The sequence below is a fragment of the Folsomia candida genome, unplaced genomic scaffold, assembly GCF_002217175.1.
Source record: "Folsomia candida strain VU population unplaced genomic scaffold, ASM221717v1 Fcan01_Sc021, whole genome shotgun sequence".
Classification (NCBI taxonomy): Eukaryota; Metazoa; Arthropoda; class Collembola; order Entomobryomorpha; family Isotomidae; genus Folsomia; species Folsomia candida.
The window spans coordinates 2528779-2545482 of NW_019091213.1; the positions used below are offsets into that span (position 1 = coordinate 2528779).

The 16704-nt window shown below is 39.8% G+C and overlaps 7 protein-coding genes across 11 annotated transcripts; 2 read left to right on the plus strand and 5 right to left on the minus strand.

Annotated features, from left to right (window-relative positions):
• Window positions 1-126: 126 nt before the first annotated feature.
• On the minus strand, window positions 127-2397 carry LOC110858592. Its single transcript, XM_022107410.2, has 8 exons — window positions 2020-2397; window positions 1652-1898; window positions 1520-1587; window positions 1310-1442; window positions 1201-1237; window positions 983-1126; window positions 730-874; window positions 127-663 (listed from the first exon to the last, which is right to left on the minus strand). The coding sequence occupies exons 1-8, from the start codon at window positions 2369-2371 to the stop codon at window positions 509-511; spliced, it is 1281 nt and encodes a 426-aa protein (XP_021963102.1). The 5' UTR covers window positions 2372-2397; the 3' UTR covers window positions 127-508.
• A 467-nt stretch (window positions 2398-2864) lies between these two features.
• Window positions 2865-4980, plus strand: LOC110858593. Its single transcript, XM_022107411.2, has 3 exons — window positions 2865-4009; window positions 4079-4239; window positions 4311-4980. The coding sequence occupies exons 1-3, from the start codon at window positions 3038-3040 to the stop codon at window positions 4771-4773; spliced, it is 1596 nt and encodes a 531-aa protein (XP_021963103.2). The 5' UTR covers window positions 2865-3037; the 3' UTR covers window positions 4774-4980.
• Window positions 4859-6243, minus strand: LOC118438465. Its single transcript, XM_035858803.1, has 5 exons — window positions 5747-6243; window positions 5580-5676; window positions 5215-5504; window positions 5089-5141; window positions 4859-4980 (listed from the first exon to the last, which is right to left on the minus strand). The coding sequence occupies exons 1-5, from the start codon at window positions 5807-5809 to the stop codon at window positions 4977-4979; spliced, it is 507 nt and encodes a 168-aa protein (XP_035714696.1). The 5' UTR covers window positions 5810-6243; the 3' UTR covers window positions 4859-4976.
• A 122-nt stretch (window positions 6244-6365) lies between these two features.
• LOC110858594 lies at window positions 6366-9656 on the minus strand. The gene is made up of 8 exons (XM_022107412.2): window positions 9454-9656; window positions 8076-9362; window positions 7918-7996; window positions 7754-7836; window positions 7246-7665; window positions 7056-7170; window positions 6921-6988; window positions 6366-6827 (listed from the first exon to the last, which is right to left on the minus strand). Exons 2-8 carry the CDS (start codon window positions 8142-8144, stop codon window positions 6615-6617), a joined length of 1047 nt encoding a protein of 348 aa, XP_021963104.1. The 5' UTR covers window positions 8145-9362; window positions 9454-9656; the 3' UTR covers window positions 6366-6614.
• Window positions 9055-9529, minus strand: LOC110858662 (active regulator of SIRT1). Its single transcript, XM_022107495.2, has 2 exons — window positions 9454-9529; window positions 9055-9362 (listed from the first exon to the last, which is right to left on the minus strand). Exons 1-2 carry the CDS (start codon window positions 9527-9529, stop codon window positions 9055-9057), a joined length of 384 nt encoding a protein of 127 aa, XP_021963187.1.
• Window positions 9657-9725: 69 nt separating the features above from the next.
• LOC110858660 (WD repeat-containing protein 37) lies at window positions 9726-16592 on the plus strand. 5 transcript variants are annotated; one of them, XR_004836807.1, is made up of 15 exons: window positions 9726-10087; window positions 10158-10230; window positions 10459-10502; window positions 10575-10724; window positions 10804-10989; window positions 11059-11231; window positions 11298-11507; window positions 13932-14107; window positions 14187-14246; window positions 15164-15231; window positions 15327-15385; window positions 15459-15518; window positions 15598-15776; window positions 15892-15975; window positions 16038-16592. XR_004836807.1 is itself a non-coding variant. In XM_035858798.1 (14 exons), the coding sequence occupies exons 1-13, from the start codon at window positions 10033-10035 to the stop codon at window positions 15766-15768; spliced, it is 1485 nt and encodes a 494-aa protein (XP_035714691.1). In that variant the 5' UTR covers window positions 9726-10032; the 3' UTR covers window positions 15769-15776; window positions 15892-16592. The 5 variants fall into 5 exon arrangements, 3 of the variants coding, with proteins under 3 accessions (XP_035714691.1, XP_021963185.1, XP_035714690.1); XM_035858798.1 differs by having other exon boundaries at window positions 15892-16592; XM_022107493.2 differs by lacking the exon at window positions 15892-15975.
• LOC110858661 lies at window positions 11529-13932 on the minus strand. Its single transcript, XM_022107494.2, has 5 exons — window positions 13587-13932; window positions 13167-13516; window positions 12785-13108; window positions 12368-12711; window positions 11529-12290 (listed from the first exon to the last, which is right to left on the minus strand). Exons 1-5 carry the CDS (start codon window positions 13700-13702, stop codon window positions 12186-12188), a joined length of 1239 nt encoding a protein of 412 aa, XP_021963186.1. The 5' UTR covers window positions 13703-13932; the 3' UTR covers window positions 11529-12185.
• Window positions 16593-16704: the final 112 nt, after the last annotated feature.

A 16704-nucleotide genomic window follows, 5' to 3' on the forward strand; every position in this document is an offset into this window, starting at 1 on the left:
CGATCTCGTATTAGTTTTCATTGAAGGACGAAACACAATGAAATGAGGGCACAATAGAAACTAGAACCCCCATCGTGCTTGGTAATGATTTGGACTATATCCATATTCAATTCTTGCACGCATTGTCCAGCAGATTTCATACGTCCGTGTTCTGAAGAATCCCATTTTTGAGTGTTGATGTGTGTGCGTGATTCATAATAAGGATTAATAAGTTATTTAGGATTAATAAGTCTCATAAAATTCACCATTTCGTCGTGAAGGTGAGACTTTTTTTCGTAAAGAAAGTTTATCGACACTTTTTCAGAATAGCTTCAACGAACTTGAAACTCGTACTTTCACCTTGACTTACTTTCTTTCTTGAAAAAACGTACACGGGGAGTACGGTGGCGGATAGAGGTCAATCATTTTGCCCAGAAAACTTGTCTTCACTCATTCTTTTTTATTTGAAACTTCTAAATCGTTCAATTATTATTAATTTTTGGTACACAAAAAATATATATATAAATTTTTAATGCATGAGTTTGACAAGGGCAAAACACGCAAAAGAACTCCAAATTTCTGACGATAGGACTCCAGTCCCGGAAACAATTTCATTGAAAGCGTGTGAAAAGTTGCGTTTGAAAGCAGAATGATAGATCCTGTCCCTCGAAGGCAAAACGAATCCTGTATCATTTAAAGTTTAAATTAATGGTAAGACCAGGGAAAAAATATATAGCATAAATTTCCTACTTTGGTATTGGTAGTCGATGTTCCCAGAAAAGTAAAAATGGTAAAGACTCGTCCTCGGGTTAATTATGGTCGAGGGATTAATCGGCCTTCGAAATTTGCACCATAACATTTTCCCGTCCACGTCGAAATCGTCAAGGTCAATTACCTGCCAATCGTTAAGTGCTAATTTTACTATTTTGTTTAATTAAATAAAAACCAGACACATAGGAAAGAAGTTGCAGAGGAAAACAAAAACGCAATTGCCAACTTTCACCTCGTTGTGCTGATAGGGAGGCAGTTGGAGGTTTTCGATGAGCAGATGTTCCATTCTGGCCCTTCCTCGCTCCAAGTAGCACACCGTCATGTCCGCCTGGACCAGCTTGCTCAGGTCGTCCCCAAACGCGACCGCAATGTAGGTCTAAATAAATAAACAGTGTTAAACACTACCTCATTTCGTGTTATGTAGTAAACGTAAAGCAAACTAGAACCAACCCTGTTGTGATGAAGACGTCCTCCGAGGGTGAAAGTGCTAGTGAACGTATTGGCGAAAATATTAGTGAAAAACTGGTGAACGCATTAGTGAAAATAATGGTGAAAGTACATTTCGCTTTTGTCCCGGAAGTCCACCCCGTACGAGAATATTAGCAAGGCCTCCGCAGCAGTGCAAGGATAAGCTCCGTATGGACACACCCGGAAACACGCCATGGACGAACCACAGGCATAAGTGCTTATCGCTGTATTTGCATATATTTCTTAAAACTTGTACGGTTTACGGTATCTGAACTTGAAAAAGGTTGTGAATTGTTCTTACGAAACGGATTGAAGGAGAGGACGTTGGAAACTATGATCCAGTAATGAATCCCACGAAGGACGCTGGCTCTGTGCAGACGACAACAAGTCATCGCATGTTTAATGAAATTAGTTATGCACAAAACTAATTTACATGAATCTGATGTCGCCTGCCTCCGCATCTGGTGCGGTCCAGATGAAGGAAACATTTCCCAGCTTCACGGGTCGCCCCTTGTCGATGACCGTGGCGAATGGGAGGTTGAAACAGGGGCTGTATTCGAAGAGATAAGGGAGATATCGAAACTGGCCGATAAGTCCGACCCCGCCTCGCAGCACGTCGTCCCCCGCAACCACACGGGACTGAACCATTAAACCGTCAAAATCTCCACCCTCAATGCGAACTAGGAAGCAATTACAAGAAAAACACTCTTGTTTACTCGCATGCTAATTACGTAACGGTTTCGGTGTAATAAACAAGCTCATGAATTTTGTGGCATGAATAATTCGTGCCTTTCCACTCACCCAAGAGATCGGAGTTCCTGCGATACCTTCGCCCAGTGACGGATATTTTGTAGGGCGGTTCGTTCGAGTAGCCTTCCCCCAGCCCCCCAATCGACCTCTTCTTCTGCACTAGTTTCTTCCCATAGCGATTTCGAATCCGGTACCTGGAAGCCCAACTTCCGCCCTCCCCGAAGCGAGAGGACCCGTAGTACTGGGCGTAATCCTGCCCGTTGTCGTTCCCACTGTCCACGTTCCGGGGGACAAAGTCGGAACAGGAGAGGTCGGAGTAGCGCAGAATTCCGAACACAGTTTGGACAAGGAAGAGGAGTGTGATTAACACGGATAAGTAAAAACCTGGCTGCAGTCGTGTCATCTTATTTATTCAGTTGTCAGTACCGATGCAATCCCAGAAATTAAAAAAATATCAAAAAATCCTCAAATACTGTGATGTGTTTCCCGTAAGCCAGTCAATTTGTAAGTGAGAAGTCTCCAAAGTTATAACTCTCATGAAAAAGTCGTCGTTCTCGTGACATGGAAAACTCCAGACGACGCTACGTATGAAAATACCTCTGGCTACGTTGTGGGTGAGACACGCGTTGGTGAAAGCAGGAAAAAGCGAGGAGTCTCATCATACATGTCGTATCTAAATTCTTGTGAAATTCGTGAATGCATGTGTGCACCACACGTACAAACGAGTTAACCAAGTCCAGTTCGAGCCATGTATTTTCTTCAATTTGTGCAGGTGAGCTTTTCACCCGTCGTGGATATCTATTATGCAGCAATGGTGAGGTGAAGGAAGGTGCGGTGCGTGCAGTGCGGTGACACTGACTGACATGTTAACTAATCGAATCGACAGGAGATGATGATGACGATCAGTAACCTCGAGTGGGGACAAGTATCCATCCAGATAGCGTAATTATGTGATAATAAGATGCCTACCTGTCGCATGTATATATTTAGTTATTGTCCTTCCGCAAGTCAATTATACCGCTGACTCTGACCATTCCTCACTCCACGCAAAAATTGAATATTCGGTAACATGGGGTGCAAAAGAAGTAAAAATGTGTTCCGAAATTATCCTCAACATCTTGGGATTGTCGCTTTCACTGGAATCATTACTTGTGTTCTGATTCTATTTATGACAAGAAACCCAAAACTGTATGCATCATTCTCAAATAATGATTGTCGTCAAAGTGAAAGTGTCATTAATTTAGAGCAAAATAATGACAATGACGATGAATACTCTTCACCGGTGTGGACCAGGATCAGTGATTCCATCCACGTGTACAGCGCCCATTTCGACCCACGCATCATCCACGGACCTCACTTTTCCATATTCTCCCCCGACTATTCCTGGAAAATGAGAACAAGTAATTTGCATAAGTCGAGCTTGGTTCGAATAATCGGAATTAGGCGATTCCCACCCACGGCCACCATCATCGCTCGGAATCCCATGGCCTGGCTTCTCATCAAGGACGAGACGCTGTTCAGTGATGACCACGAGTGCAAATTATTCCTCGCGAATGGCTCCACTTTCTCTTCCGCCGTCCTCACGTATCACGTCGTGGAGGAAGGAATCAAAACATTTGCGGCCTCTTTCTTCAACTGTTATTTCGACCTCGAAGGAAATGACGACTTATTTCGAGGAGGATTTGTAGCTTTGGTCCCCAAAAATGAGGGGGAATATCCACTCAAACTACTAAAAATCCAGAATACCCGTCGGCCCGATGTTGTATCGCCACAGAATGTCAAAAACTTATCATTGGCCATTTGCACCCGGCCCCTGTTCTCGTCCCCCGAGGGAGACTTTGCCCTCGTTCGAAAACTAACTCAATTTATTTCCTACTACGTCGCACTTGGAGTGAATTTCTTTACTTTCTACGAACTCAGCACTTTCCCAGGAGTGAGGAAGTACTTGAGAGAGTTGAGACGCCGTCAGGATTTCCGGCACAATTTCCGGTTGCATGTACAAAAGTGGAATTTGCCGACAGGAAATACCTCCGAATTATGGGTACGTACTTATGTACAAATATGCATAGGATACCACAATAGAATTCAACATAATTGTACTGATACACAGGATTATGGTTCCCTGGCGGCGTTGAACGACTGTCTTTACCGGAATATGTGGGCCGATCATGTCCTCTTCCTGGATCTCGATGAGTTTATAGTCCCGCAAAAAGAACACTCGTTGGGACAACTGATCAATTATTTGGAGGAGAAAAGTGGAAGCAAAAATAGGTGCGTATTTATGCCTGCTGGAGAAAGTCGTAGTGAAATATTTGTGTTTTCGAGCTATGATTTGTTTGCAGGTTGTCAATCTCTCCTCCTCAAATTTTGATCCGAAACACGTTCTTCTGTTCGGAATTTTGCTCTGCAACTGGAGAGAACACAGTGACATCGGCGACCTTGGAGGACACATTTCCCATTACGACGTGCAGAACAAGGACGAAACGAGTTTGGCATGCGAAATTGAGAACTAAATTTATCCTGCGGCCAACTTTATCTATTTCGGTGGGCCATCACACTGCTCATAATTTTTGGAGGAACAGCAGCAATTCAGGCAGGAGGACAGATGATAAAGTCGAAGTGTATCAGGACCCAAGACAACAAAACTCCATCATTGCTGACGTTGGCGTTGCGCTTCTCAATCATTATCGAGAATGTGGACCAATATCCACCAAAAAACAACCCATCCTCAACAGATTAACGATAAAGGACGAGAAAATTGTAAGAATTTTGAAACAAAGGAATTTTAAATGGCTTCGGTATTAATTAGGTGACCAATACATAAATAATTATTTTAAATGTTCTTTATCCCGTAAAACGAGGAACACAGTATTTTTACAGATTTTATAATCGATAAATGAGTAAAATAGAGTATTGAGCAGGAGACCATTAGAGATGATGAAGGTACAGAAGTTGTACATATGTGTGATGTGAATGCATTGGTTGACAGTCATTATCAAGCAAGTCTTTCAACTAGAAACACAATAAAAACAATTAAAGAAATCTTAAAAAAATGGCAAACAATTCTTTGCAGAAAATCTTATTAATTTTCTCGTCCTCCTAGCGTATAAATCTTCTTACAAAAATGATGCATCCATGTCTCTGCAGGAGGGGTGGCTATTGTCCGTCGTCTCCTTAAATATACGATTTTTTTGATTTTTCCTATTCTTTTCTTGATCTTATTTCTTTGTTTGTATTTAATGTTACCTCTTCCGGTCCCAAAGGTTCGCCACAAACGGTGCAGACCTTGTTGGGCCCAACGCCGCGACCTCCGCCACTGCTCCCCTCACTCCGGTCAGTGTGCTGACGTTGGAGCAGAATCCGTGGGGCCGGCCCCACCGTCCTGGCCGATGACGACGAGTGGGGCTGATTGTTGTGGGGGTGTGACTGCTGATCACGTGGACTCATGTCTTCCAAACGTATCCCATCGGCAGTAGCAGCTTCGGCGTCCCTTTCTTGCTCTCCCTGTTTCTGCTGCTGCTGGGATTGTTGGGGTCCTGTTTCATGGGAACAGTTTTCATGAAAACTTATTAGCGAATTGATGGTGACGGCAAAAGGTGTTGTTTAAGTACGGATCAATTTCTGCAAACTGGTAGGGAGGTCTGCAACGCCGATTTTTCTGTCGCACTTGAAGCATCCAACTCGATACATGATGACGAGAATTCCTGACTAATTTTATTCACGGTTACTTACAAAAATTAATTATGAGACATTTGTTTATTGGACTAATTAATTTTACCGATAATGTAACGAACATAACCATAAACCACATGATGAGAAAAGTTACGTTATCCACGCCCATTTTGATAAGGAGAAAACAGTCCAGAGAAGGAGAGTATTCAACCCATTGCTAAAATATAGCGTAGAATTTCTTACGTCTTTCTTGTCTTGAGAGAAAGTCAACCCAATAACATTTGACTCTGAGGAAAAAGAGTTTTATTTTGCATACAAAATATTCCACGTATACAAAAAATAGATAAAAAGTTGAGAGAACCAGAATTACTTAAATGAAAATCGATTTTGACATTAGATCCGGGTTAAACGTAGGACAAAACTAAAATAAATAAAAGAGAGAAAAGCTATCAAAAACCTTATGCATGCTTCATAGTTCTTTGTAAATTAGTTGATAGTCCAATTACTCGGCCTTTTTTACAATCGATCAATTCTGTGCCGTTTGGCAAATTTGTGACATTATGCAGCCAAATTGTAGACTTTTGGTGGAGATGTATATAAAACCCATTTTATAAAATTGCGAGAATTAAAATAATAACTTTACTTTTTGCTAAAATAGGTCTGGTTATTATTTTTTTGAGCTGACCCTGTAAAACTTTGCTGAAAAACTCAGTCCGCATGAACGATTTATGTGGATATATAATTTATTAAAAGTAAGAAATTCATGAATGATTTACATACGTATAATTTTTTGAATTATTTAAGTATGACTTTGTGGATTCATAGAATGTGCAACAGAGGCTTTAGCTTAGGACTGGTCTAGGTTTGGGTGGAGACAATCCCTGGGAAAAGTAGGTGTTTGACAAATTTCAAAACAATCTACAAAGTCCGCCTCAACGATATTTATACAAATTTAGGAAGTGTGTGTGTTCGAACTATTTACGAAAAGTTTGTCTATGAACAATGGCGAATTTGAAGCTGTAATAGAGGACAAAAAGTCGCAACAAGTTGTCAAAAATGTGAGAAATTGCGTGAAACACGATCCAACTGATGTCCTTGATTGTAACGGTGATGGCAAAGATCACATTCGAGCTGATTAGCGAGATGAAGTAGACGAGGATCCAGAGACGGACAAAATTAAGGTGTTCCTATAAATATATGCACATTACATACGAATTATTTAAGAATGAGGCGAAAGTAGCAGATGCATACATATTTATGTTTATGTGTGTAAATACTACCTTGTTAATAAAATAGATTCCCACAAATGCGAGAAAAATACGAATTCCGCGTAGCACATTGTCCTCCACTAATTCAGAAAATTTGGGATTATGAAAGTTGTCTGAAATTTTTGACAATATTTTGAGACGTCTTACAAAATACGTAATCCAGGACGTCCTTTTCGGTTTCAACTAGCAATAAAGCTTTCCCTGCTTTCTCCAACATGAAAACGAATAGCTCGCGAAGTCCTAAATGCTCAGTGTTCCAAATCTACATTAATTATTTATTTTGTATACCATAAAAAATTGGAGCAATTTAGTATTGAATCTCATATTATACTATTACCATTTCTGTGGTCAACAAGATGACTGCTCCCATTCCAGGGAAATCTTTAAGAAATGCCCAAACTTCTTGAAATCCGTATCCGATTGGTTCCAGACAGACCTCAATGTCACTTATGTCTTCAGCAAGGCTTCGGTTCCTGCTGACGTCGTATTTCCTGTGGAGACAGAGGCAGCCTTGGACCCCCACGAGGAGCAAGTAAAGTCGAAGAAGAACGAAAATTCCGAGGCTGATAAAAATAGGCCAGGGATCTTCGAGTGTAATAATCCCCCAAATATTAATACCCCCGGTGCTGGTCGTATCCGTATAATCGGGAGGAGTGGAGCCCCGTAACACCAGTTTCTCCGTTAAGACAAACGCCACGGTTCCACAATCCGTGAGAAATGAGAGACCAATCCAAAATACAAGAACTGCATTTTTACCCTAATTATTTACATAGTAAAAAGCACAAATTAAAAAATTAAATGGTTTATTTAATTACATAGTAAAATTTAATTTGTCTTATTAATACCAGAAGTATTGCACTCCATAAAACAATGCTGAGCAGAAATCTCAAAACTATGAGAAAGTTCCATAAAATGTTTTTCCAGAAATCTGTAGACTTTTCATAATTATAAATATAAAATCAGTTTATGAAATGATATAAAAGCAGCATTATGTTTTCAAAAAGGTCACCCTGAGTAGCAGTTTCACCCCGAAAGTACTTGTGTTCCAAACTCGTGTATTGCAACAAAAGCCAAAATGAGTTGCAGATCTACATAATTGGAATAAATAAATAAGGACCCATTTTAGGGATTAAATGAAGACATGCACGTGAAATTTTGAGCAAATACCGTATCCAATAAAGCCAATGTTAAAAGTGCACATCCAATCGGTTGGAAAAATCGAAATAAACGGTTCATTTTGGTGCTAAGCGGATGCGAAAAAATGCACAATGTTCTCGGGACGAACGGTTTCAAACAAATGAAGTGTATACGGAAGTGTCAAGACGAGTAGAAAACTGCATTGCTAAAAATAATCGCGTAAGATCATGAACTGCTGCTGCTGGTTTAGGTTTATGGCATCATCATCGTCCAGATCATTCCGAAACAAGTTAACCGAAAAGTGCTGAAAACAGCGACTCGGGAGAGATTGCATATGAATATGGCCAAGTGTATAGCGAGATTGTGCCGACACCGACAATATATATAAACTTTCAGAGAATTTTCAGAGAATTTTCACCCACCGCAATTGAATGAGATCATGTGACCAAATCAACTCGACTATGCATACTTCATGATGATGTCACGTAATTTAGAATATTTAGACTAAAAGAACCACGCGATAACAATGAAATAGAGGGTTGAGACTGTTGTTTATGTATTTCTAAAAGAACGTTATAAATCGTAAGGCTTATATTACGTATTCTCTAATTAACCGTAGATCTTCGTGACCGCCGTTTTACGACATCCTTATTCCGTTCCGAGTTGACATTATTAACACGATAAACTTGATTAGCCTTACCATCCAGTTTGGAAAATTTATCAGCTTCCGGCATGGGTTTCCCTTTCCTCTGTTTAGATTCTTCAACACATTTTGAAGCTTGTGTCCCAAAAAAGCGAATACAAAGCGTCACAATGATAACCACGAGTACAAAAATATTTCCTAAGATGGCCAATACAAATATAGATCCTATCGCCCAGTGTCGAAGAAATGGGAGGAAGGGAGCCCCAAATAAAATAAAGGCGAGTGCACTCACAAAAAATATACATATTCCTAGCGCCACGTCCCCATTCATAAATAAACTTAGCATTATAATATTTCTTAAGCAAATTAATCCGTGACGAAATACTCCTTCTCGAATTTTAGAAAATCTTCTTCAGTAAATGCGGACCCTGAGGAGGTGTCGGGTTTATTTTTCTTTCCTTTTTTGTTTTTCCTTTTAGATTTCTTATCGTCCTCGTCACTAGTTATCGCTGCCGGAATTGGTGCTAGTGGGATAGTGGGCGTTACCGAGATTTTTCCGTATTTCTTAGCTCGTGAAGAGAATTCAAGTGCTTTCAAAATCTTCAAGTTCTTCTTCAACACTTCCGCTGAGGATAATCTGCTCTTTTTCTTCTTCTCGATGGATTTTAATTTTCCTAAACGACATGACACATTTAAATATTGGTATACTTGTTAATTTAAATAAACAACTAATTAAGTAAGTAATTTGTATAATAGTCTTCTCACTCTTTCCTGAATTATCTACCGGTCTGGGCGTATCTTCAGAAACTTCGAGAGCTTTTCGGACAAGAGCTGCAGACATGGTTATTTTGACATTGGCGGAAGTCAAACTAGAAATGTAAAATTTTGAAGAAATATTTAAAGTTTACTATTTTTAATTATTATTGGAAGGAGGTCTGGAATAAACACGTGTTATTTGCAAAATGTGAAATGAGAATCGGGGCGTAATGCAACCGTGCCAAGTTGAAAGTTTGTTATTATTGTTGTTGCGAGAAAGGATTGACATCGACCACGCATCGATCTGTATTATTAGTTATTAAATACTTAATGTCAATTAAGGCTTAATTATTAATTACTCTTGGTCGGCCTTGAATCCATTTCCTCCAGTGATGGGAAATGGGTCACGACCTTGATCAGTTTTACAACACCTTTGCACTTTGGCACTTGCCACTTCTAACACGACATAGATTTTGAATTCGATAAAAATTAATTTATTGATTGTGCGTCAATTAGAAGAAATCGATTTATCGGCTTAATTCCATACGTTTGTGACGCGGAACAGTATTGGAGAGGACGTGAGAAGGGATGCCAAAGTACGAAATGTCGTACAAAAAGGCTTCAAGAAAACGCTCTAGCTTGAGTAAGTTATGCTTCTAAGATTTAATTGCAATGTAAATATTAACTAGCTTTCTATTTTGTATTTTCAACAGAAAAAGGGGAATCTATCCTACCTCTAGGATTCCAATCCCGATTGAACGATCTCTTCAACCAGATCGAGAAAGAGTGAGTTAATTTGCAAATCCAGTAGCACTTGCCCATGAACTATTTATAATTTCTCCAATTGAATTTTATCGTTACGTATTATGTGTAAATATCTAACATCTCCCAAGTCGCCAGTGGGCTCATTTTTTCTATTTATTTTCAAATAATTGCTTACCGTAACGCCTTGCATACAGAAGTTGTTGGATATTTTCCAGAAAAAAGGAAAACTTAAAGTTTCGAAACTTTCAGGTTCGAAGCTCAGTATGAGGCTCTGTATATGGAAAATCTTGCTCGTAAATTATTTTTGCTATACATTACATAACTAGGTAGATGTGTTTTCTAGATGAAAAATTCATTTTGTTTAGTTCATGAGAAGCTGGAAAATTTAACAACATCAGACCTGCGTGGAGAGCCTTCGAGCCTTATTTCCAATCCGGAAAAACATGACGGATTTGACGTGCCTGATACACCGAGTGGAGGACAAAAAAGCATCTTGGGTAAAGATAAGGCAAAAGGTCAGTCGATAATTATTAAGGTTATACGATGGTGGTAGTGTACAGTTTTTTAAAAATAATTTTACTTCAAATACTTCAGGTGGACTTCCAAGCCAGCAGAAGGTTGCACTACGGCTAAAACAACAGACGAGCAAGATCGTTTCCAGTTTCAAAACTAATATCGTCTCTTGCAACTACGTTAAAGAATTTGCGGGACACAAGGATGGAATTTGGGATGTTACAGCGGCTCGAATGGGGATTGGCGTTGTTGGAACGGCTTCTGCTGGTTTGTAGTAATTTTACTGTAACAGTGTGAGGTCTAGAATGTATGTCAGACATTCTTATTGCTTTCCAGATCACAAAGCTGGAGTGTGGGCAATTGATTCGGGTCGGTGCCTGTTAAAATACCAGGGACATAATGGGTCTGTAAATTCCATACGATTTCATCCTTCAAGAGAGTTGGCTTTGACATCAAGCGGCGATCACACAGCGCACATCTGGCAGGCGTCGGTGGCGTGGGAACAAATGGTGACCACACTTAAACGTGGTCTATAAATAATCAGTTATGATTTAATCTTGATCGTTTTTAATTAGATCCAAAAAGGAGTCTCATCCGAAGAAGAATTCGAGTCATCGGAAAAAGAAGAGTACGATGACAATGTGGATGGTCCCGTGGGTCTCGCAACGTTGAGAACACCTTCCTCGGTTTTAAATGGACACACATCCGTCGTGATTTGCGCAGACTGGCTGCCTGGAGGAGATCAAATAATTACGGCTTCCTGGGACAGGAGTGCTTGCCTTTGGGAAAGTTGTTTTTGTTGAAAATTTATTCAGGTTTCCTTCATGTACAAAAAATCTCAAATAGTTTAATCTTTCTTAAATTGGCCCAGCATTGGCTCAAACCCCCAAAATAACTTAACAAAGTCACAGATCTCTCCCCAGGAAGTAGAATCAACAAGATTTATAGAAACACACTTATTTGTTGAATAGCCTAGATCAGACTTAGGTCGAATGGGATTACGCAACCCTAACAAGTATGCAACATAACCTGCAATAATCATTTTAGCCTCAATCGACTTTGTCTTAATTTTCTTTTCATGATCATCGTCACACTTTGAGAGAAGGTAGCAGGTCATCGTGGGAGGTTTTACTCCTGCAGATTCAGCTCTAGCCTTAGTGATTCGCATGTACTCACTAGCACCATCAGTCTTTTTTCCTTTCTTTAATCGGTCCTTGAAATCGGGGGTCTCACTCCACCCAAAGTACCACATGTTCCGACTCATGATGGCATATAAAAACGACATCCCTTTGCCCGGTTTTTGTAATGCTGCTGCTGCTGTTGCGGTAGTGATGAAGGTGGTGGTGGTGGGAGTGGTTGTGAAGGTGCTGGTGAGGAAGTACTCTCCTGGAAACAGATACTTGGCCTCTACCCTCTCCTCCGGTGTTAAGTGGCGACGAATTTTGAGCTCCATCCCAGCTCCTTCAGTCGAGCATCAATCTCACCTTCCATTCCGTAACAGAGGGGGATGAGATTGTCGAGGTTGATGAATTTTTGAGTTCCGGGGGTTTCATGAACATACCGATTGTCTAAAAATGCATAATAATAATGTTAAAGTCACAACTCTTTACTCAATAATGCACATTTTCGAATCAATTTCACTCACAGACTCTAATGACAACTTTTTGAGAGCGTCTCCCTCGTTGGCAAAGTGGTTCATGGAAATTGCCTTGGGAATGGGACGAATTTTTAAACCTTTCGTGGCACAATAATTTAACCAGACCGAGTTCTTAAGACACACACGACCAAGGTTAAATTCCGCCTCATCATCCTTCTGTTTGTCGGATACATTTAATTTAACGGAGATTAGAAATTTCATGTGTAGTTGGACCATAACGTCTTCCCGATTATAGTCGGTTACTTTCACCACGGTGTAAACTGGCTCAGGTTGATGATGAGTACATTTTGGGAGGACATCAGTTGAGAGTGTTTGATCGTACTGGTAGCATTCTATACAATAATATTGACACATTATTTCAATGCATTTCGCAAACAATAATTAATTCACATGAAATATACTCACTGGGTTCAGTACAAAGCCTGTAAGCTTGATAAATGCCTACTCCGTTGTGAACTTTTGGTTTCTCTACACACAAATGAATAAACCCGGTGGTGGGGGCTTTATGAATGATGAGACTCCATCCAGGCTTGTCAATGACAGGGACACGACCTCCTTTCTCGAAAATCTTGGTAAAAAGGAACTCTCTTTGTTCATCTGTCAGACCATGATCTTCCTGCGTCAAAACAAGTTCAGGTGACGCCTCGTCTATGTTCAGACCGGCAGAGGAGGTAGACTCGACACCAGCCAACTCCAGTATTTTCCGTTTAGTGATATCCACCCCTTCATCTATATAGTATGTTTATTATAATTTAGTAATCAACCAATAATAATAATGTTCACCCACCTTTTGTTATTCTTCCGACTCGAGCATCCGATGAACCCGAATATTTAATTTGAAACTCGTCAGCCAAATTCCCCTCTTTGATATTAATTCCCCTCCCATCTCTCAATCGTCTCTCTTCCTTCACCTCTATATCCTCCTCTTGAGCAACGAGTGACCACTGCACGGGTTGAAAATCCTGGTCGTCTCGAGCAGAACTTGTGGCGGTCACCGATTTTCTCTTTTCCTTATCTTCCGTCCCAGCCGGATTCAGTTGACCAAGGGGAGCGAGAGGATGTTTCGCTTTCTCCACGGTTAATAGTTTGTCAGGGGTGGGTAGAAGTGGCGCAGGGGTAGGCTTCACTTTCTTGGCACTGTAATACACAATAAAAATATACATTTAAATAATAAATTATTATTGGGAGGAGGAGGAAAAAAACTCACGTCTTTTGTTCAGCAGCAGGATTAGAAGCTCCAGCAACGTTCTTCTTCTTAACCACACGTGGTCTCTTCATCTGACTTAATTGGAAGTCGTCTGAGCATGACCCGCCCCCCTCCATTATCAATTACAAAAAGTGAACAGAGCAAAAAAATAAGGTTGTTGGTGGGCCGGTGAGTAGAGTGAAAGGAGGATGAATTCTATAGTGAATTATTTGTGATGACCGGGTGATCGGGGGATTGTAACACACGCCCCCAACCTTTTCTGTTTTTGAATATCTCAAACTTTCCAATAACCTAAATTGAAATGCAAATGAATATAATTTATGAATATAATTCCTATATAATTAGGATACATTAACGGGCGAAAGACTTCAAACATTTTGCGGTCATGATCAAGAACTTAGTTACGCGTCTACTCATCCCACACAAAAGCTAGTTGTGACTACGAGCAGAGACGCTACATTTCGCATGTGGGATCTACGCAGTCAAGGCTATTCAGTCAGCGTATTTCAAGGCCATACAGAGTAAGGTTTCATTTTATTCATAATTGTGTTGACCTATGCATTTTTCGTTTGCTTTACACACTCTAATAAATATTTTCAGCAATATTACAAGTGCTGCATTTACAAAGGAGGACAGACTGGTTTCGGGTTCGGACGATAGGTATATCAATTTATTGCAATTTTGTTTACTCCTGCAAAATTATTATTATCGTGGTTTTATTCACATAACAAATAAACCGTTGCAAACGAAATGTAGCAAAGGGGTGAAAACACACGGAATTGTCTTTGTGGCACGCCCACAGCGTCTTTCAGCACTTTCCCGTCGTTGTCTCACATTACCCCACGTCTCAATTTGCCCCGTTTTGACACCCCACCCGCGTAATTCAAACGTACACGACAATACCTTTCAATAGACACACCACATGACAAAAGTCATTTTTTCGACATTCGACACCTCCCACACGGTCATGGAGTCGTCGCACGTCGAAATGATGGCGATTTCTGAAATCCCCGCCAAAAAATACGTCTAAAACGGTGGCGACAAAAAATTCGACAATTTTCGACTTTGGCGTCGTCCACACGGTCACACGGTGATCGCACGTCGAAATGATGGCGATTTCTGAAATCCTCATCCAAAAATACGTCTAAAACGGTGGAAACGAAAAATTCGACACCTTTGACCGTTGGCGTCATCACCGTGGCGCCGTGACCTTACGACCTACAACACCCATCTTCGAACTCATCCATACTTCAAAAATTAGAAACACGTTGACGAAAACCGCATGCCGAAATACGAAACCATTCTAAAGTTATCGTGGATACAGACGGACAGACGGACGGACGGACGGACAGACAAGACATTTCCATAAAGGGGTTTTCACCCCTTAATAAATGCTAACGAGTATTGATTCAATTTGACGGGTATATCCAAAATTAAAATTATTAAACGAAAGACTTTTTGGTTTATTTATTATTTTATTGTTTAGTTGACCACACCGCTATTCTACCATCAGCATTTAAATAATATGTGCTGCTGGTGATTTAAAAAAAAGATACATCGTTTACTTCATTATACAGAACTGTGAAAGTTTGGGATATACGAAACATGCGAGCATCTCTGGTCACGATAAGACTGGACTCGGCAGGTTTGTGTTGACGGAATCAATCTTCTGAAGATTTTAATCCCAATACCTAATTAGTTATGCAGCAGTTAATGATAACCATTTTTTTTACTCTACAGTGAATCGTATTTCAATCTCTAACGCTGGATTAATTGCCATTCCACAGGACGATAGACATGTTCGTAAATATATTAGCATATTTTTTGTATAACAAAAGGTAGTTCCTAATGCATACGAAAAAATTCCGACAGATTCGCATATTTGATCTCTCTGGGCAGAGACTGGCTAGACTACCACGGTCAAATCGTCAGGTTGGTGCCTAACTTACTAGAGTAATGGAGAACAGTAAGCTTGAATAACATAAATTCTAATAATCTAATTTGGTTATAGGGTCATCGAAGAATGGTTACTTCAGCTGCCTGGATCGAAGACCAAAAGTGCAATTTATTCACATGCGGGTTCGACAGAGTCGTGATGGCTTGGCATGTCCAGTTTACGAAAGATAAAGACAAGGACAAAGATAAAGAAAAGGAGCGAGAAAAGGACAAAGATCGCGATTGAGCCAAGAAGTAAGAGCCTAACACGGATAAGTCATATATGTATATATCTACATTATGGAAAATTATAACGAAACTATGCAGACAAAATTTAGCATACCAACATAGGTGCACTCTTGCCAAATAGATAGACGAATTCGAATTTTGACTGCATGCTCTGCTCAGAAACATATATGTGGAAGAAGAGTACATTCAAGTTCATTCTCTTATTGTAATCCATCCTACCTCTCATCGTCGTACATATATATTTAACTGATATATGTATATCTCTAGTCAAGTCATTCTCAGGAGAATAAGGAATCCTTGTGAAGAGAAGAGGTTCAGGAACAGAACGAGAATATAGAACATTGGATCATTTGTCCAGCCAGCAGCATAACATATAATTCAGATTTCCTTGCCATGTATGTACGTATGTATGTGTGAAAAGTTGAGAGAGATATGAAGTATTCATGCTACTCGTTAATTTGAGTATTCAATTCATATCACCATCAATCCTGAGTCGTCCTTGTTGTCTCTTAAACGTCTTATCGAGGTTCATCTTTGTGTATCCATTCAGTATTCATTAAATGAGTCTGACGGACCGGAATCAAGTTCTTAATCATTTATTTATCTTGGTTATATTGAATGTGTAGAAGATAGATAATATTTAAACTTTTAAGGTTTGTAGAGACCTCTGAAAATGAATTAAATCTCGTTTCCTTTCCCATTACTTTTTTTCTTTTAAAATGCGAATAATAATGCAATACGATGTGATGAAAAAGAAATCAGAATCTTTTCACTAATAGTAGAAAAGGTTAAAACCTGAATAACAATGTGATATTTAAGAATGCAAATCACTCATCCACTTCCGCATAAAATGCAATTTAATCTCGAAATGCACTAGTGACATTATCAATCCAATTATCCTATTTTAAACTTTGCGTTTATAAATACCTAATAT